The 21,520-nt window shown below is 37.9% G+C and overlaps 1 protein-coding gene across 5 annotated transcripts in view; it reads left to right on the plus strand.

Annotated features, from left to right (window-relative positions):
* Positions 1–21,520, plus strand: part of LOC127421189 (uncharacterized protein KIAA1522 homolog) — a 66,871-nt gene that overhangs the window by 10,887 nt on the left and 34,464 nt on the right. Inside the window, exon 1 of one of the 5 annotated variants that reach the window (XM_051664023.1) lies at positions 12,533–12,810. The exons of the other annotated variants lie outside the window; for them this stretch is intronic. Within the exon in view, the coding sequence (XP_051519983.1) occupies positions 12,699–12,810 (112 nt within the window). The 5' untranslated portion in view covers positions 12,533–12,698. Of the gene's footprint in view, positions 1–12,532; positions 12,811–21,520 lie in introns of those variants that run through there. 5 annotated transcript variants of the gene reach the window in all.

Genomic DNA, 21,520 nt, shown 5'->3' on the forward strand with positions numbered 1-21,520 from the left:
GGCCAAATTTTAATTGTGACCAAAACAAGTGAGCCAAACACAAGAGAACTCTTAAAAAGTCCTTCTTCATATTTGTTGCATTGTCTGTGGTAATTCCACACAGATTTTCCTTTGGAATTTTCCAATTCTGGAGCATGTTTTCAAACATTTCTGAGATGTTTTCTGAGGTGTGGTCTTCGGGAAAAAAATGAGTCTCCAGACAATGGCATTAAAGCTGCCAGTCTGTGGAGAGGAAGTGAACTGTAAAATGTATAAATGGTTCCCCTCCTCCACTACTACTGGTCCACAGGTCTGTGGTGGCTGAATCGGGAGCCAGGATGTGGAAAATTATTTCGATGGTGCATTTTATTATCAACGTTTAAATGGTTTTTTGTGTTAGGGATTAAAGTCATAAACAGGACACATACCTTGATCTGCACGGAGTGGTGGTGTTCTCGAAGATGGGCGAACATGTTTGATGTGTTTACTCCTTTGGCAGCCACTTTGCGTCCACATTTTTTGCAAACTGGATATCTGTCCGTTCGTTTTTGGGATATACAAATTAATCCCACTCTGCTGATTTTTAGTTATTTTTTGGCAGGGGATGGAGATTGGTGAAATCAGACTCGCTTCGCTCTGACATTTTCTGTGTGTGTGTGGCGCAAGTTGATGAGTCTGACAGGCTGTCGAGGAGGAAAGGATATGCGCACGTGCAGGTGAGATTCTCCATCCAGTTGCATTTTTTTTCAGTACCGTAGAAAAGCAAATGTACACGGTATGATAACTGTACATATACATTTTCACAATACCAAAATTTCAGTAGTCGATAGTGAAATTTGAAGATTTTCAATAACAGCTTCAAAACCACAACAAATAATAACTCAAACTAATATGTTAATTATGGAAGAATGGTTTCAAGTTCTTAAGTAATTATTCAAGAATAGTAAACAGTAAATAAAATAACAATAAAAAAACAGCAATGAATAGAAAGAGATTAAAAATAATAGAACAAAAAATACAAATTAAGAAAATTCAGTGCTTTTTTTAGCAGCTTTAAACGTTTTTAACAGCAGTATCAAGTATTAAAGTAAATATTCAGAATGAAATGCAACATAAAACTACTACTGGTCTTTACTGTATGATTATAATACATTCATACTTTTTAAAGCTACTTAAGTTACCTAGTCAAGAGCAGTGTGTGTTTTCTCGTTTTCTTGTTATGGTTGTTTGATTATTATAATGACACACTAGACAGCAGCAGGTCTATTATCTTACATTTATACGTACAAGTCCGACATTTTAATACAAATCCACTTTTTTCTCCACTATTTACGTTCACTTTAGACATCACTCTCTGTGTTTACATGAATACCTCACCAAGATGGGCATTTTGGCATAATATTGAAATGTATCTGACCGTTCAGGCATGCATTAGCATGGGCATTTTGTGTTCAGCACACACACATATGCCGCCTGTCAATCAAACAGGGCGCAGCTGTTACTAGATCGCTAGCGAATTATAAAATTACATGCTCTGGACTACTTTCAACAGCAGAATAAAAATATGAACTTTCTAATAAGTGACACAGGCCTAGGCTATCACAAATATATATGGCTATTTTTTTTATTTTTTTTTTTGTTATTGACGTTTTAATCAGTCTACTTGCCCCTTCAAAAATCCACTTGTCCCGGAAAAGCGGACAAGCATTAATGTCGAGCCCTGTGAGCCATCATATAAATGAAGCAAAAATGGTTACCTGTGTGGAAATTGCTCCTCAGATGCTAAAAATAGTTATGTTGTCAGAGCCACTGAGTATTTAAATATAGTATATACTAAATATAGTATTTAAATTTACTATATTAAATGCACATATTTTCATTTTCTATTTATTCAGTTAATTCAAAACTGCCCTTTACTGTAAAGGCTTAACTCCTTCATTACTGCACTTTCTTTTGAGTTCAGCATGTTTTTGTCAATACTCCTCCTGTGAGATGGAAACTTCTGCATTTTCTGTGCATCCACTGCTTGCACAGAAAAGTATCAATCAGCCAAGCCATCTTATGTGCCTCTGTGTGTTTGGTTTTCATTATGTAACTCACAGTAATGGATACACCTGTTGGCATGTACGTCTCAACCGTTTACTCCAACAAAAACTTGATCTGTCTTACCCTCTCCCTGCCTCTGCATTCAAGCAACCTGGCAACTCACTTTAACGCTTAGGGGTTTACGAACAGCCATGACTCACCGTGTTTTGTCATTACATAAGAAAGCTTTACTTTAAGTTTGCCACAAACATGTCAGGGAGGCTAAGGCATGCTGCACACACACCTGCTTTAATGTCAAGATGAGGAGGATAAAACTGAGTTGTAATAAGATTTTACATTCTGATGAATCCAGGCTTGTATAAAGCTCTTAACTAGACTGTTTTATATAGGCTAACAGTGAGCTGTAACGCTGGTGTGGTATAACAAGGACACTGTAACAGTGTGAAAGGACAAAAATTTAGTTTTGAGCTCCATAGAGATTGTGGAGAGTGTGTTTCTAAAATAAAACAGCCAAGGTCACAAACAAGTTCTCTGACCTCATTCTGGGTCATGGTGGTTACACCCAACTGTCCGACATCTTTCTCAAACACAGACACATGCACATACAGTGTCAATAAGGGGTGCTGATGACACACCCACACTTTGTTGCTGTGAATCTAGATAACAGTATGGTGATGTTTCCTGTTGTCATGGCACCCAGCCCATGACCTCTCAGCCTCCATATCTCTTTGTTTAGATAGTGGTGCTTGCTAAGGCATCACTATTATGTGTGTTTCTCATACATATTGTAGATTTTGGGGTTTTTCAAAACTGTAACTCGTCCTGCACCGCTTGTGTTACGGACATGAATGATACAGTACCTCAGATTGTGCGGCTTGTTAAAGGGGCAGTTCACCCAAAAAAATTATCATTTACTCACCCTCATGCCATCCCAGATGTCTATGACTTTGTTTCTTCTGCAGAACACAAACAAAGATTTTTAGAAGAATATTTCAGCTCTGTAGGTCCGTTCAGTGCAAGTAAATGGTGGCCAAAACTTTTAAATTCAAAAAACCACATATGTCAGCATTAAAGTCATTCATAAGACTCCAGTGGTTAAATCCATATCTTCAGAAGCGATTAATATTTAATATGTAAGTCCTTTTTAACTATAAATATCCACTTTCACATTCTTTTTTTTTTTTTTTTGTCGATTCACAATCTTCATGCATATCGCCACCTACTGGGCAGGGAGGAGAATTTATAGTACAAAATGACTTAAATATTGTTCTGTTAATCACCTACACCTATCACATCACTTCTGAAGACATGGATTAAACCGCTGGAGTCTTATGGATTATGTTTATGCTGCCTTTATGTGATTTATGGAGCTTCAAAGTTCTGGACCCTGTTTATTTGCACTGAATGGACCAACTGAGCTGAGATATTTTTCTAAAAATCTTAATTTCATTTTCAAGTCATACACATCTGTGATGACATGAGAGAGTAAATGATGAGGGAATTTTCATTTTTGGGTGAACTAGTCCTCTAATGAAATAGGCTGATCTCATCAGAAAACAATGAAATTTGTTCATACACAAATGAAAACCGACTGCTAACTATGCTGGATTTCAGAAGACTGAAGGAAGTATATTTTAAACTTGTAAAAAAATACAAGCTGTATGGCATGACTCAGATAAAGTTTCACTAGGTAATAGATGAGGAAATAATTCTATCATTCTTTTGTCATTAAAGGGAAATTCTTTCATCATTTATTCACTCTCATGTCGTTCCAAACCCATATGACTTGCTTTTGTTCATTAATTTATATACAGTTTCATTTGATGTGTCTCACTTTTAAGGTTAAGAAAGGACCTAAAAGTGTCATAAAAATATCCCATGAGACTTGTTTGTCACATTCCAAGGCTTCTGATGGCATACAATAGGTTTTGGTGAGAAACAACCTGAAATGTAAGTTATTTTACAGTCAAAATCTTACAGCTCTCCAGCCATGATTTCTCATGCATTCATGAACTATTGGGGGTGAGTGAATGATGACAGAATCTTTATATTTGAGTGAACTATTGCTTTCAGCAGGGACTTAAAACAAAAAAACAAAAATTTCGGTTCGAGCAAAAACTGTATTTTTTCATTCCGGTTCAGAAATCTCCTTTCCAAAAGGTTACCGGTTAGAACAAAATAAAAGAACAGTTAATAATGTTCTTTTTAAAATTACAGGGTAACACTTTATTGGTCCCAAATAGATATTTAACTGACTATAAGTGACTTATCAACTGGCTTGCTATAGCTAGTAAAAAGTGTTTCAACAAACATTCAGTAGACTTTCAGTAGCCTGTATATAGATCTTTATTAATGACCTTTTAATGAACTGATGTTCTCAACAATAATGTAAGTAGGTCATTAATAGAGATCTATATACAGGCTACTGTAAGTCTACTGAATGTTTGTTGAAACACTGTTAACTAGCTATAGCAAGCCAGTTGATAAGCCACTTACAGTCAGTTAAATATCTATTTGGGACCATCAAAATTAAGTGTTACCAATGACAGTACTCTGCGCTAAGCGGTGGGTGAAATATCAATTGCAGTGTTGCCAGATCTTGCAAGAGAAACAAACAACATGGTCTGGAAAAACAAGCCCAAAATAAGCCACTTGCCTCACCAAAATAAGCGAAAATAAGCAATACATTTTTTCCTGTAGTGGATTTATCGGCATAGAAATCATAACAGGCAGTTAATTTACAGTTTAGTGTAATTTTATTTACAAATCTGCTTCTGAGTCAAAACCCGGCAGCTTCAAATCTGTATTAATGCATCATATCTAACAGTAAATCAGTGAAGACTTGGAAACAACAGAGAAATATACTTTTTACCCCTAATAATGTTTCCCTTGTATCTGGATTAGCCGTTCATGTATATGTAGAAATTATGTGTAGTTCCAAAGCATTAATTATTTTGGTGTAGTTCCAAAAATGTTCTGTGATAAAAATTTTGGTCTTAAATTTCATGAAAAAAATTATCGGAGCAAAATTAACCAGTTATAACCGGTTACCAGCATTTAAAAATAATGTTTTCACTCTGGAACCACTGAAAATCATTTTGTTCCGGTTTTCGGTTTCGTTCTGCTAAAAATGTTGTTCGGTTTCGGTTTTTGTTTTCATTCCTTCAACCATTTTTAGTCCCTGGCTTTAAACAAAATTCTGCTGAATTTCTTTTCAGTTCTTATTATGGCTCATGACTCATCATTTGGCCTTGAACTTGACTCTCTTCAACCTGCACATAACTCTGACTCTCCAAGTAGGCATGATAGGAATGAAGACAGGGAACAATGAACTCACAGATACACTATGAAGACTTAGGCAGCGAGTCATCAGTAGTCCAACAAAATAGATTTACATTTCCTTTCATCATAACTCTTAAAAATAAAGTGTGTAATCTGCCACTAGCGGCACCAAATGGAATTGATAAAAAAATAAATAAGACAGGTTTCGCAAACACTCCCCCCATTTTCCATTTGTCGATTAAACAGATCGCCCCACCCTAAACTCATTGCCATTGGTTGAGCCAATGTTGCCGTGTTGGAATAGTTGGGATGCTAAAACAAACAGCAATATTTTGATAGAGCCACAATGCGACAGCGTTATACTTTTCTGGGAGATAAACCTAAGAATGGTTTCCTTATAGTTGTCTCTGCATTTTAAGTTGCATAGGAAAAAGTATTTCAACATCATCCTTAAAGAGCCTTTAAAAGAGGTCATGAAAGAGTGAAAATGGAGAAAAATGTTTAAACTCATTTGAAAAAAAAGAGAAATTGCCTCTAAGAGAGCAGGTGAATTTCACACGTAGGTTGGCACAAGGTAAATTGTCCGTGTGTCTGCCAGGCACTGGATCTGAAGGAATGCAGGTGGATGGAATTTGACTTGATGTCGATTGGATTACAGTACTCAGTCCAATCTGGCAATATCTCAATAAATCCAGAACAATTGTGGAGTTGTGCAAGAGAGAACTGTTAACATTAGCAAAATGATCTCACTGTTTTTGTTGTTTTGCCCTGTTTTGTGTTCTTGAGAACAGCACGGACAGCAGACTTTGAGTTACTGCGTTAATGGCATAATGCATGAACCTGCCAAGTTGCATCCACAGCTTCAACCACAGGAGGACAGTATATAGCAAAGTGCATGTCTCCCTCCTCAGTGCTCACGTGTTGTTCCAAGATTATATGACTACATTTGGGGAGGCTGAGCCAAGGCTTTTAAAAATAATAATAATATTCAGAGTTCAATAAGAGTTAAGCTCAGTCGACACCATTTGTGGCATAATGTCGATTACCACAACAATGAATTTTCGACTTGTCCCTTATTTTCTTTTGAAAAAAAAAAAAACAAACAAACAAAGAAGAAGCAAAAATCGAGGTTACACTTAGGCACTTTACAATGGAGTGAATGGGGCCAATTTTTGGAGGGTTTAAAGGCAGAAATGTGAAGCTTATAATTTTACAAAAGCACTTACATTAATTCTTCTGTTAAAGCTTGTGTATTATTTGAGCTCTAAAGCTTTTTAAATCATCATTTTTACTGTCATTTTATGGTTAAAGGGTTTATGGCATTTACATTGCCATGGCAACAAAGTTGTACAATTGGATATTTTTACACAAAAAAGGTTAGTAAGTGATTGTATCACACTAAAATCATGTTAACACACATATTGTTTAACTTTTGTCTATACATTTATAACAGTGAATATTTTAACGTTTACGGATTGACCAGATTCACTTACATTATAATTGCCTCACTGTAACCAAGATTATTGCTTTTTTAAAGAAAAGGAGGGACAAGTTGCAGTACATTTTTGTGGTAATCAACATTATGCCACAAATGCTGTCGATTGAGCTTAACTTGTATTGAATCCGGAATATCCCTTTAAATTGTATCTACTTCCTCTACTCTTTGCTCTTTTAAGGCTTGACAATGTTTTAGAAAGACATACATATTCTGGAAGGAATTAGTGCGGTCGTGTAAATCTTGTACCTCAACATACTTATGGTTTAAAGGTGCATACTTCCAGGTGCACGCTTCCAGTGTAAAAAAAGTTTTATCCTTAAAGAAACATTTTGTGTGTTTGACAAATCTTTGCAATAATGTACACTGTAATAAAATGAAGACTGTTTATTGCACATAGAGTGGGTTGCCCCCTCATGGTGATTTCCATATTGAGCTCACATGACCAGCTGAATAAAGTTCACCTTGACAACAGGAGCCATTAACACCTCACTCTGTGCCAAAAAATTTTAATGGTCTTAACTGTATGACTAGCCCTAACAGCAGTGAGCAGGCTGTTATATTGGCATGAGGGCTGGTGGTGTGTTGCGTCATATGATCAGGACAATGGCAAATTGATTGTAAATGACAATCAAATTCCACCTGTGACCACTTATTAAGCCCTCAACACCTGCTGTTTTCTGGTGATATGAGCTGTATGTGTACTCAAGACATTGATGGAGGAACAAACAGGAACAAATAAGCAAAGAGGATGTATGTAACCCTATCAGAGATCATGTATAATATACCTTAGTCGGAGTAGACACCATATTTAATTTGACATAAATGAAAACGAGGCTGTTAGGATACAGTAGATTAAGGCCGTTTCTGAGCGTAAGGGGGTCGAATTCCGTCTTGGAGGCCCATCTATTTATTTATTTATTTATTTTTTCGCTCCCGTCATATAGGTGCGCTTCATGATGACCAAAAATCTTTTGAGCTTTACATGGTTACATTCTCCCTTCCCTCTCGGGCCACAAGGGGGCCCCCTATAACTGTCTAATTTAGCCATAACAGCTGCCTGAGCCTTAATTGCAGCTTTTAGTATATTTAAAAATTTAAAATAAAATATTTATATACACACTGGCTGCCAAATGTTTGGAATAATGTACAGATTTTGCTCTTAAGGAAAGAAATTGGTACTTTTATTCACCAAAGTGGCATTCAACTGATCACAATGTATAGTCAGGACATTAATAACATGAAAAATTACTATTACAATTTGAAAAAAATGTTCAGAACTTCTTAAACTACTTCAAAGTGTTCTCATCAAAAAAATCCTCCTCCACATGCAGCAATGACAGTTTTGCAGATCCTTGGCATTTTAGCTGTCAGTTTGTCTAGATACTCAGGTGACATTTCACCCCACACTTCCTGTACAACTGTAGGTCTTGTTGGCCACTTCTCACGCACCTTACAGTCTAGCTGAGATCCATTACACTCTTTTCCAATTATCTGTTGTCCAATGTCTGTGTTTCTTTGCTCGCTCTAACCTTTTCTTTTTGTTTTTCTGTTTCAAAAGAGGCTTTTTCTTTGCAATTCTTCCCATAAGGCCTGCACCCCTGAGTCTTCTCTTTACTGTTGTACATGGAACTGGTGTTGAGCAGGTAGAATTCAATGAAGCTGTCAGCTGAGGACATGTGAGGCGTCTATTTCTCAAACTAGAGACTCTGATGTACTTATCCTCTTGTTTAGTTGTACATCTGGCCTTCCACATCTCTTTCTGTCCTTGTTAGAGCAAGTTGTCCTTTGTCCTGACTATAGTTTGTGATCAGCTGAATGCCACTTTGGTGAATTCAAGTACCAATTTCCTTCCGGAACAGCAAAATCTGTTTCCAAACGTTTGGCCGCCAGTGTATGTATGTATGTATGTATATATATATATATATATATATATATATATATATATATATAAAATGACCTTGCTTTGCGAGGACCCCTGGTGGCTCGGGAGCCCTAAGCAGCTTATACTGCTTATAGCTAGAAACTGCCCTGCAGAAGATGTACCATTATTCGTTCAATATGCTGTACTTTTGCGTACCTGGATGTTGTGCCTACCAAAATTTGAGAATTACACAAGATTCTAGTAAAAAAAAAAAAACATTGGTTGTACATAAGTACCTTAAGACAGTAAGCAATATTGAACAGTCTAATATTTCTTTATCAATAAATATGATGTATACTCTGACAAAGGTCTATGTATAATTAAAGCAGTTAATTCAGTAATCTTAATCAGATTTAATTCATTAATATTACCCTTGCGTATTTAGAATGTGAGAAACAGAAGCAGAGTTTCTACCTGTGATTCTACAAATGAGAAACATAAGTATAACATGAAAACAGCTGACTGAATTTTGGCACTATGTCACAATGCATCCTGAAATTCCTCTCTTCATAACACAAGCTTATAAAATACCTACGCTTCTTTTGGAACTGTCAGAATTCAGATGAGCTGGACCGCATGACAAGAGTTATAGAGAAGAAGAGTGCTGCTGTGTGAAAGAGCCTAATGCAGAGCCATAAGTACAGTATGTCTAATGAAATTATTAGCCATTAGCCTGTAATGATGCTCTCTGAAAGCTTCTTGCTGTATTCAGACTAGTGCATCAAAGTCCTTTTGTGTCTGTAAATTAATATATGATACACTTGTCTTAGTCAAACCTTAATGTATCTTTAGAACTGGACATGGTCTATGGCCAAACATAAGATTTATATGGTGAATTTGTGTTGGCTTATCTTTAAAGTTGAATGATGATGGTTTGACAGAACTGGTTGTGGAAGTTGAGAGACATTACCTTTGCTACAGGGCTTGACTCAGCTGTGTATGTGAATAACATATGATGTAATACAGATAATGTTTCACTGCAGTGAAATGTGTGATGCATGAGGCTGACATTCCACTAACCCAAAAAGTTGAAAGCTTTATTTACAGCCTATCAACTCAACTCCAGTCAGTCACACTGCTGACTCAAAGACGACGTCCAACACATTTAGAATGATTGTTTAGCCCCTGCATAATATTTGTTAAATGTTTTGGCTAATTTGATTATGCTTTCAGTTGCCAATGACAGTGTAGTACTCTCAGATCCGTTGAACATGTTTCCATATTTAAATCCATTCCACACAAGATTTTCCTATAAAACGAAATGTATGACTTAAAATATAATAGGGATTAGGGCTGGTAAAAAATACAGATTTTTCTATTAATTTTCCAATCTTCATTTGAACGATCTTGATATCGATTATTAAAATCCCCAAATCAACCTTTTAATATGCAAAGTTAACCATAGAGATCCTTTCACTTCGTGTCGAAAGTAAAATACTGGTTTGACTTGTTCCGTTTAATGTGTGTCCGAAGACGAGATACATGCAATCGATTTGTCATTGACATTGTCTCTTTTGATACCATTTCTGTTCTTCACGGTCAGTAGTTTATCAAAAACAACAAAGAAAATAAACATTTAATTCTAAAGAAGCTGTGTGTCTCCACTCTCATTAATAAGCGCTCAACTAAAACAAAATGCTGAACTGCCAGTGTTGTTAAAGAGACAGTACCATTTTAGCACTTGTTCTACATATTTATGTAAATATTTGTTAATAGGACACACTATGCATGTAAACAATAAACATTTAGGCCTTACAATATATATCATTACCAACATTAGTCTGCTCTAATTGCAAGTTTCACGGCTCACATATCTCGGTTTTGTTTTTGTTGTTCTTGATGAATAAATGTCATAACCTATCTTCTAATTTTGTCCATCAGGGATATTACAATATTAATGATACATTTAAAATGATATTGAGTCTTATGTAAACATCTTTGGTTTTGTGTTGATGAAGGGTTGCTTGAACCATACTGATGGTGCTGTTGGGGTACTTACAGCAAAACTATTTGGGAAACACTGCAGTAGAAAATGGGTTGAAATTGTTGTTGTTTCTTTGCAATACCTTTGCTTTTGCATGATACATTGGTCTTTCAAAGTGTTTCTGCCAAGTTACAAGAGGATAAATTAATTCAGGATTCTATTATGTTTGCGTCTTCTTTTTCTGCATGGGGTCCGTCTTGTATTTTCTGTCTGTTTTAGATTTACAATGATTTGCAAAGCATTCAGTATTTACAAAGGCTGGACTCTTTATTACATAGAGAAGAGTATGGAGGAGATGGGAAACAAGTGATGGGGAGGCCCAACTGGTACCTGAAAAAGGTCAACAACATTCCAGGGGCACTGTGTACCCTTCCTAAAATCTCCAGTGGGCATTTCTTGTCTTTCAGATCATTATGTCATGCATGAAATTTCAGCCCTGTAAGCTTAGTATTAGTTACAGTTGTGTCAAAAGCAATTTTCTTTTTTTTTTTTTTGTATTAGATAATTAAAAAAACAAAAATAAAAACAACCCTAAACCACGTCAAATTCATACTTAAAGAATGTTTGATTTTAAGTTTAATTTAAATGTTTAATTTAATATTCTCTGTTCCAAATTAAATGGAAAATAGAAAATGGTTCTGTTTAAGCCACATAACTGTATAACAGTAATCCTAACTTTCCTGGCTCTGTCTAAAAACCATAATAATCATATTTTCATACTTTATATTTTCATCATCTTTAGAACCAAACCACACAGCACCATTGTTTATCGAAATTAATTTCACATCTGTGATTACGTAATTATTTAGATTTGGGAATGTAATAGAATATGTATAACATGTTGACAGGCTGTCATGAATGTACAATTAGAGTAGTTGAAATGGGCTGTATCCTGGGCACCGTTAATGCACTCCTTGGTATAGATCAGAGTCAAATGAAATATTAAGTTACTTGACCTCATAGATAGAAACAATAAAAGACAGAGTGAAAGACAATATAAGCTGGAGAGAGAGAAAGTTGGAAACACAAGAAGAGTGTGACACACGAGGATATAGGACAAAGAAAGGAATGCTGGTGGAAGAAAGCAGTAGAATAACAAATAGTTTGTATCCTGTGAAGTCCAGCCTGACTTACATGCCCACAGCAGGAATTAATCAAGTGATGTAATTTTTATGCTGACACAAATGCAGGTCTCAGATGTTTCGATCATGCTTTTTTAATATTGAACCAACATAGTCTCATGACAACTCGTGATAATGCGTACAAGATGGCGAAATCATAAGAAACAAAAAGGAAAGAATTTTATTTCCATAGACATCAACCAATCAACAAAACCAGCCTACAATCCAACTTTTTTTTTTTTTTTAAGAAAGGAAACATCTGTGAACAAATTTGGCTACTCTTTCCATATTTGTTCGTGCAATACAGATGACTGATGTAAGTTGATAACCTGTTATATGCTTCACTCATCTCATTCCAAGCCCTAAAGCAGGCATCTGTTTAAACAGAGGAATGGACTGCCTAAGGCAAAATCTATAAAACAGAAAGCTACTGAGAGACAATAGAGCATATTCTAGACCTGATTAGCCACATACTTCTGATTGCATTTAAACTGCAGCCATTAGACACGTGTGAGTGCCTTAATGTGTGTTTGTGCATGTGTATGTGTGTGTGTATACAAGCATGAGTGGCTGAAGCAAGCTGAAAACCCTCCTTCCGCACATTTCAAATGGTCGGAGCGAATCATCGCTGAAAGCAGTGTGGTCTGAACAAGAGAGGCAAGGAGGGAGGGTCTCATACACACGTACACATGCTCAGCACACACACACACGCTGGATTACAAGCGCAGCAGAGAGTGGGACATCTCTGTCCTTGCTGGAGAGTGGGAAAAGGAATATAAAGGCATAGGAAGAAGGGAAGCACAGGTCCACATGTGGCATGCCTGTGTGTTTGGGGATTTAAGAGCCGATGCGGCCTGAGATAATACAATGGGGAACTCCAACAGCAAGAAGAAGACCCAGGCCAACATTACCATCAGTCACCACACTAGCAAAGTGAAGTCTGTCTGGTACTTTAGACATGTGGATAAATTCAAAGCAGGTAAGGGAAGACCGGAAAGGCTGCTTATTTTCTTTGCCAGGAAGAAGAGTTTACTAGTGATAAAAGCTAAGCTGCTTGGAATAAGTTGTGTGGCAGCACAATATTTATTGTAAACCAATTGTATTTAGTTTTATTACATGGATATATTTCTGAATTTATTTCCGTACACAGATACACTACATTATACAGGCTTTCTCATTTGCTGACACATCTTTGCATTGAATTCCCATCATACTGACAGTGCAAAAGGTAGACATTTGCATATGTTGTTGTTTCCAGTTGTATTTATATACCTTTGGATTTTTTAATTTGTACGTACAATGGTGGGTCTATAGAAGAGTACTGGTAGCTTTTACATTTATGCATTTGGCATCTTTTTTCCAATCTTATATGCTTTTATCCAAAGCAATTTTGATTCAAGGTATACAGTACATTATATCAGTATGTGTGTTCCCTGGGAATCAAACCAGTGAATTTGGAGTTGCTAGTTTAACCGTAGCTAGCTGGTACATGATAGCTGTGTGGTATGTATAAACTCCACACCCCTGGCCTGAAGAGGCACATTAGCGACTGACGCTAGAGTCTGTAGCCTTTAGCCTCCTCATTAGAGCGCCCGCCTCCCGTGCTGAAGACCCCAGTTCGAATCCTGCTCAGAGCGGGTCGAGCAGGACTGGTTACAGTGGTGCTGTGACCCAGATGGGAGTGAGGTTTAGGGGGGTGAGTGTAACGGGAGCTAGCTGGTACGTGATAGCTGTGTGGTATGTGTAAACTCCCCTCCAAACCTCTATGCCGGAGACCCCAGTTTGTATCCCGCTCGGAGCGGGTTCGAGCAGGACCAGTTACACTAGCGCCATGCTCTGTCAGAGCTACAAGATTTATGGTAATACCATAGTGCTTTGATATATACCATGGTACTAAATCGTTATTAATGTATTATGGTATTTACATGGTACTCCAAGCTGCTTCAAAAATACCACTGTACTACCACTGTACATGTCCAAAAAACATGGTGTTCCCATGATTAATGTGCAAAAACATGGCATTACCATGTTACTATGTCAAAAAACATGTACTGTAAAAGTGTGGGGGTTGTCAAAATTTGAGAGTTTGTGAGTTTGTGTCCCAGTTTTTGTCAGTGTGGGAGGGAAAAGGATCCAGGTGTTGCATCTTTTCCCTCTGTTCCAGTGGGTAATTTCACAGGCTAGGGAGGTTTGGGTGTGTTATTGAAATGGAAACTGCTTAAAACCTGTCATGACTCCATCATTTATGGCTTGTTTTCTGCTCCCCTTGAGCAAAGTGATATCAGATAAACAGGTTCACACCAGAAATGCCCTGCAATCACGACTCTATTATTAAGCCATCTGACTTTCTGTTTGTGTGCAACCTCTCATTTTCTATAGCGTACAACAGAGGAAGTCTTTGACTAGAGGTTTCGTACTAATGGGAAGACACTTAAGACTATCAGCATGGATCTGTGAGTTCAAGCTTTGAGTATTTTGAGTAGACAGTCAGTTCTCTGTTATAGCACAGGGGAATGTCAAAGCACTGAGATATTGTTCCTTAACAGAAAATGAAATCAAAAGTGCAACTCTAAGTGAGCAATGTGTTTAAATGTTATGATAATGAACAACACTCCTGTCAAAAACAAGCCTTTTATCTTTGTCCTGGATGTGTCTTAAGCCAAGGGGCCTGTGTTCAGATGTAATATTAGAAATTTTACACATTTGACTAATTTCCTTTCCTCTTATGTGCTTTGTAAGGGACCTCGCTTTTGAGTCCATAAGATGCAAAGACTGCTTCAACTTTAAGACACACTACATATCATATACTACATAAGGCGTTTTTATTATTATTATTTTATTATTGTTATTATTTATTTATTTATTTATTTATTTATTGGCTGAATTTTCTAAATGCTTCGCAAGCCATTTAGGTAACACTTTAGATTAATGTTCCCTTTATTAAGAGTTTATAAAGGGGCTCATTAATGACTAAGAAGTAATTTACAAATGCATTATAAATCATTGATATGCGGTTATAACAATATGCGCAGAGAAGATGCAATACCTTTCAAATAGTATGGCCATTGTACCTCACATGTTATAACTGCTTAATAACACCTTTTCAACATTAATAAACTATGAAAATGTATCTTAATGTAAAGTATATGCGACCGCATATAAAGAATTTATGGTAACACTTTACAAAAAGGTTCCATTTGTTTACATTAGTTAACAACATTAGCTAACTTAATTTCAACATATACTAATACATTCTTAAAATCAAAAGTTGTGTTTGTTAACATTAGTTAATGTTCCATGAACTAACAATAAGCAATTGTATTTTTATTAACTAGCATTAGCAAAGATTAATGAATGCTTCAAAATATATTATGCAGAAAAATGTCACAATCCCTCCTTATAATCTAACTATAATAGGCTATCTTTGCTGCATAGTAACATAGATCATGAATTAGGCCATAATATTGATTAATACATGTATGAATATGTGCATTTCTTAAGCATTTATATCATGTAAGTTAAAATGCTCATGATTTGCCATGCATTGCATGAAATTCATCCTTTTCATTTATGTTGTTACAACTGCATGTCAATGATTTATAATGCATTTGTAATGACTTATTGCTAATTAAATAATAATAAAAAAAAACCTTTATAAACACTTAACATAGAGGCTATTAATGTAAAGTGTAAAAGCCATTGTTTTTTTTCTTGTTTTTTTTTTTTGCTTATGAGAAAGAGAAACCTAACAGTGCCCCATGCAGTTAGTTTGGACTTTAGAAGAGTGGACAGAGGTTGCTGTGGAGCAAATGTCTGAATGCTATGCTGTATTGAGGTGCTGTGGTGCATAGACATGCACCCCATTTTTCTTGGATTGTCTTCTGTGCATAGCTTCACTCATTCATAGAGCAGAGTTTATTCAGACAAGCTGCATCTGAATGCATTCCAACAAACCAGCCTCTCTACTCACGCGTAACTGAGCAAACTACACAACAGAGGGGTCAGTCTATGTGGCGGCAGTGTGGGGACGTGTGGCCAGTGGTCTATATCGGCTTAAATATTTATTAGAAAATAAGTATTTGCTTGTAACTTTGCTCCACCTTGAAGGTCTTCCAAAGCAAACTATTGAATGCTAACCAATGGGTGCACCTTTTCTTAGACTATTTCCCCTTATCCTATCAATGCCAGTACCACAACTCCCTGGAATCAAGTCATGCAATTGGAAGCAGGTCTCAGGGTGAGAGAACCAATATGTTAGGTCTCTCTCCAGGGCTGTGGTCATGTGAATGATGGTTAATACTTGGACATAACTCTCTGACATATCAGTCTTCCCAGTGAATCAGGCTGTGGTACTAAGTTCAGCTGGGAATGGGGGAGGGTCAAGCAAATTGCTATCAGGAAGCAGGAATTGATTTGGAAAACTTTAGGTACAGTATATTGGGTTTCTAGTGATAACACACCTGCCAGTGCTGCTGTGCAGCCTGGATCGTGCTTCTCAACTGATATTTTTCTTAAACTTCATAGTAAAAATCACTCCTTCTATTGTACAAAGCAAACAGTTGCATCATCATACTGCATTTTGGCCTGCTATTGAGAGATTTTATGAAATTCATATTCTGAACACTGGGTGTCTCTATCATGTGCAGCCACATTTCACAGTGCATTGTCTCCACTAGTGCGTTCTCTTTAGTTGCCACCAGCTTCATCCATTGGAAGAGTTTAGGAGTTTAGAATGAACGGATGAAGCACCATGCAAAAAATAATTATGCATTTGTGAAAGGATTGCTATCAGGTTAGAAAATTTGCTTATGGTCTCTTTCTTGATAAATTGTCCTGATACCACCACGCATCATGCAACTGAGTAGCCTAGAGCTTAAAGGTTTATTGCGTGTGCACAGAGAAGCGCGAGCCAAGCACACTTTCCTATATCGTCCTCTGTAGCGCTGGGAAGTTTAATTCATTGTAGTGATTTGGGTTGTCTTCTGTGCATTCACACTGAAACATGAAAAATTATTCACGGACTCCCCAGTGGCATTTGAGAGTTAGGACATAAGTCAAGAGAGAGCACGAGAAACTCGTGCATCTCTCCTAGTACTGCGCGGGCTCAGCTTGCACTTGTGCATCAACCACGTTAATGGGAGCGCAGTCATTTTTATCAAATAAAAAAGCAATTAAAATCATAATTGTAACAGAAGTAACAACAGAACAGAAACTGTGATTGAATTACTAATATGTATAGAGTAAAAATAAGCAAAATATTCATAAAATATTCTAATTATTATGATGTGTCACACCCAGAACTACTCAGAAGCAGCTCTATGTGCTTTGCAGTGACACTGAATGGACTTAATAAAAACACAAAATCCAAGGACATTGAAAGTAACAAGCAATTACCCACTAAAATATTTTGTATAATGTTGCATTACTGCATTCATAAACTTTTCCATAAAGGGGCCAATAATTGTAGACTGGATTTAATTTTCTGGGGCATTATACATATATTTATAATTGTTTATATGTATATATGTACATATTCTGGCCAACTTTGTTTTCATAGATTTTTTTTTAATAAACATTTACACATAGTTATGTGAGTAATTTTTAACCATTGTCATCAGTGTCCTGCTGTGTGACACTTTCTTCATCTAACTATTTTAAATAACATTTTATGATCTTGTATAGCTATATATACATATATACATATATAATATATTATTATTATACTTGTTTTTTCCACAACTTCATATTAACTAAGACAATAGTTTATTTGTACAGTTTTCCCCCAGAGCTTGCCGGAGAGCAAAAAAAAAAAAAAAAAGAGAGAGAGACTGTTTCCCGAATTCAGCCTCTGTCTCCATGACCAAGGGTCTTGAGATATGCGTAACAGAATTCAATGTTCATCAAAGCACTAGTGTACAAAAAGGCACACAGTGAACATAAGCACCACACGTTGTCCCCCATAAGACTGCTGGGGCCATTGTGCGAGCCTGCTTGTTTTAAATTCCCCTCCATGTTTGCATTCTTCCCCATTCTATGCTAGGGAAGATGGTTTATCTGGCATCCTCTGCTGTAAATTAGTGATGGGTTTTTCATGAACGATTCGTTCATTTTGAATGAATCTTTTATGTGACTCAGAAGAACAAGTAGTCTCAAAGAGTGTTTCGTTCATTTTGTGTTGGCTGCTCATGCACATTGCACAACCTCCGTTCAATTGTTACCTGAAAATCACATAGGCTGTACAGGAAACAGAAATGATTAATTCACCTTTCAACTCTTTTGGTCCGAGTCGTTCGTTCTTTTGTCACGTGACAGGCGTATACGCTATGCATTGCTCACACAGGAAACAGAAATGATTAGTTCACCTTTCAACTCTTTTGGTCCAAATCGTTCGTTCTTTTGTCACGTGATAGCCGTATACGCTATGCATTTCTCACACAGGAAACAGAAATGATTAGTTCACCTCTCAAGTCTTCTTGTCCAAGTCATTCGTTCTTTTGTCACGTGACAGCTGTATACCTATGCACACACACAGGAAACAGAAATGATTAGTTCACCTCTTGAGTCATCTGGTCCGAGTCATTCGTTCTTTTGTCACATGACTGCCATGACAAAAGAACAAACGACTCGGACAAGAAGATTCCAGAGGTGAACTAATCTTTCTGCTTCTCATAATTTGTCCTTGGCTGCATTATAATTTTTTCCTTATTGGGACTATAATCAACGTTTGCGTAAGTAGATATGTTTAGGGGGATTTGGATATTGAAAATTTTACATTTTAATTTTATTCTGATCAAATGAACGAAATCAACGAAATGAACTGAATAAAGGTTCGTTCATTTTGCTGAACGAGACTCAAAGATCCAAGTCAGTAAAATTCCAATCTTCCCGTCACTACTGTAAATACATTCAGAGTGGCCGGTCTTATAGTTGCCTGATCTAATTCGGCCTCTGTCTCCATGACCAAAGGTTTTGAGACATGCATAGCAGAATTTAATGTACAAAAAACACACAGTGAGTATAAGCAGCACACGTTGTCCCCCCATACACAATGCTGGGGCCATTGTGACAAACCAGTTCTCCCTAATAAACATCTCCCCCAATACACATTTCCCCATTTAAAATACCAGGGAAAGAGTTTATTCTATCAGTGCCCCTGCTGCAAAGGCCTCTCTGGGTGCCCATATTTCATGCCTGAATACAATAAAATAAAGACAAAACCATTATTAAAACCTCCTCAGTCAGCCTCAGTTTTAAAGGAGCAAGCTTAACCTTCCACTGTACTGCTGGTTCAGGGGCAGTTGCCAAAGATAAGCCAAGTGTGCCATCTAGTGGTCAGAGGTCGTGTTGCAGCCCAAAGACATGCATTAATCCCTCTGTCTGCCCGTCTGTCGGCTTGGCAGCAGTTGAAGGGCATTTCGAAGTGGCTGCTTCGAATGATAAAGCATGGTTATATAATTCAGTTCAGGTGAAACCTGCCTGTGTTCAACAGGGATTTTCCAGCAGAGGTTTCTGTTCGAGAAGCCCCATTTTTGTTGCAGAAAATTCACTCTCTTAGAAAAAGGGGCAATAGAGGAAATTCCCCCTTTTCAAAGAGAGTGCGGTTTTTACAACCGTTATTTCCTGGTCCCAAAAAAGGATGGAGGCTTGCATCCCATTCTGGATTTGAGGCGCTTGAATTCTAAGCTGATGAAATGTCAATTCAGAATGCTAACTCAAAAACAAATAATGTCACAAGTGCAGCTGGGGGACTGTTTTGTGACAATAGATTTGAAGGATGCTTACTTCCATATTCAGATTCCACCGAGGCACAGGTGATTTCTCAGATTCACTTTCGGGGGCAAAGCATACCAATTTTGCGTCCTTCTGTTCAGACTTGCATTGGCACCATGCACTTTCACAAAATGGATGCGGCTTTGACGCCTTAAGGCTTCAGGGCATCTGTGTTTTGAATTATCTCGATGATTGGTTGGTGCTAGCCCACTCTGAAACTTTGGCTGCCTAACACTGAGATGTCAATCTCAGCCACTTGAACAATCTAGGGATGTGTGTAAACCTAGACAAGAGTGTTCTGTTCTCAAGGCAACAGACTCTATTTCTGGGGGTGGAGCTAAATTTGCAGACGATGCCTGTCTCCAGCTCACGTTCTGTCATTCCGCCCGTGTCTAGCGATGTTCAAAGTGGGACGTGTTCTCCCTGTGAGAACATTTCACAGGCTTTTGGGGCTCATGATCGTGGCTTCCGCTGTCATTCCCCTGGGCATATTGTATGCGAGACATTTTCAGTGCTGGATGAACTCCATAAAGGGACTTCATCCACTGACACATGTATTTCGTCCCTTCAAAGTGATGAGTGGGTGCTACTGAACACTGTTACCATGTAAACGGATGCACCTTCTGATGTTGGGTGTTCCGTTGGGACAGGTGTGCCACCTCAGAGTTATAATGAGAGATGCCTCCTCCACGGGTTGGGACACTGTATACGAGGGCCATCCTGCCTATGGAAGTGGACTTGTTCGCCTCAAGCGATACGTCACTTTGTCCCCTCTGGTTTTCCCTCTCGCCCTGGCACCATTGGTGCATCAGTGGCCGTCAACGCGTCTTTACGTGTTTCCTCCGATCAGTCTACTGCACGCAGTGCTGCAGAGAGTTCAGGAGGATTGGGTTCGGCTGCTGATAGTGGCTCTGTATTGGCCATCTCGAGTATGGTTTTCAACGCTGGTCTCTCTCCTGGAGGTCAGAACAGACCTGTTGCCTCAGGCTCTGGGCAGCATTTGGCACCCCCGATCAGACTTATGGAAGTTATGGGTATGGCCCCTCAACAGGGCACACTATTTAATTATGGTTTATCACCCACAGTGATTGATACCATTCTGAATGATAGAGCTCCATCAACCAGGAATCTTTATACATTTAAGTGGCATATTTTTGCTTCTTGGTGTATGGCGTGAGGTGAAGATTCAATTCACTGCCCTGTCGGTACAGTGTTGGAATTTTTGCAAGAGCATTTTGGAGTGGGGGTTGTCCTGGCAATGCTTAAAGTGTATGTTGCCGCTATAGCGGCTGAGCACATGCTTGTTAATGGAGTCTCTATCAGTAGTCATTCTCTTGTCTCACGTTTCATGCACGCCGTACGCAGTCTTAGACCTGTGTGTCATGTCCGTGATCCATTATGGGATTTATCTGTTGTTTTAGAAGCACTCTCTGGAGCTCCTTTTTAGCCCTTGGCAACAGTTACTGATAAATTTCTGACTCTTAAAATGGCCCTGCTGGAGGCATTGGCATCATTTAAAGGGTTGGTGATTTGCATGCCCTGTCGATCAATCCCTTATGTATGGATTTTATGCCAGGGTATTCAAGGGTGGGGTTATCTGCCCAAGGTCGTGTCTACATCCTTTTGCTTGCAGACTACACATTTTCAGTCTTTCTATCCTCCCCCATTTGAGTCGGAGGAGCATGAAAGATTACATATGCTTTGCCCAGTTAGGGCACTGCGAGTTTATGTTGACCACACTAGCCAGTGTTGTAAGTTAGAGCAGAGACTGTCTCATTGGCTCATCGATGCAATTTTGAGTGCTTATGAAGTGCACGGTTTACCTTCGCCTTCGAGTATTTGAGCCAATTCTACGAGGAGCGTTGCATCCTCATGGGCTTTGGCTAGAGGTGCGTCAATGGAAGACATTTGGATGGCGG

Source organism: Myxocyprinus asiaticus, chromosome 30 (genome assembly GCF_019703515.2).
Source record: "Myxocyprinus asiaticus isolate MX2 ecotype Aquarium Trade chromosome 30, UBuf_Myxa_2, whole genome shotgun sequence".
Lineage (NCBI taxonomy): Eukaryota > Metazoa > Chordata > Actinopteri > Cypriniformes > Catostomidae > Myxocyprinus > Myxocyprinus asiaticus.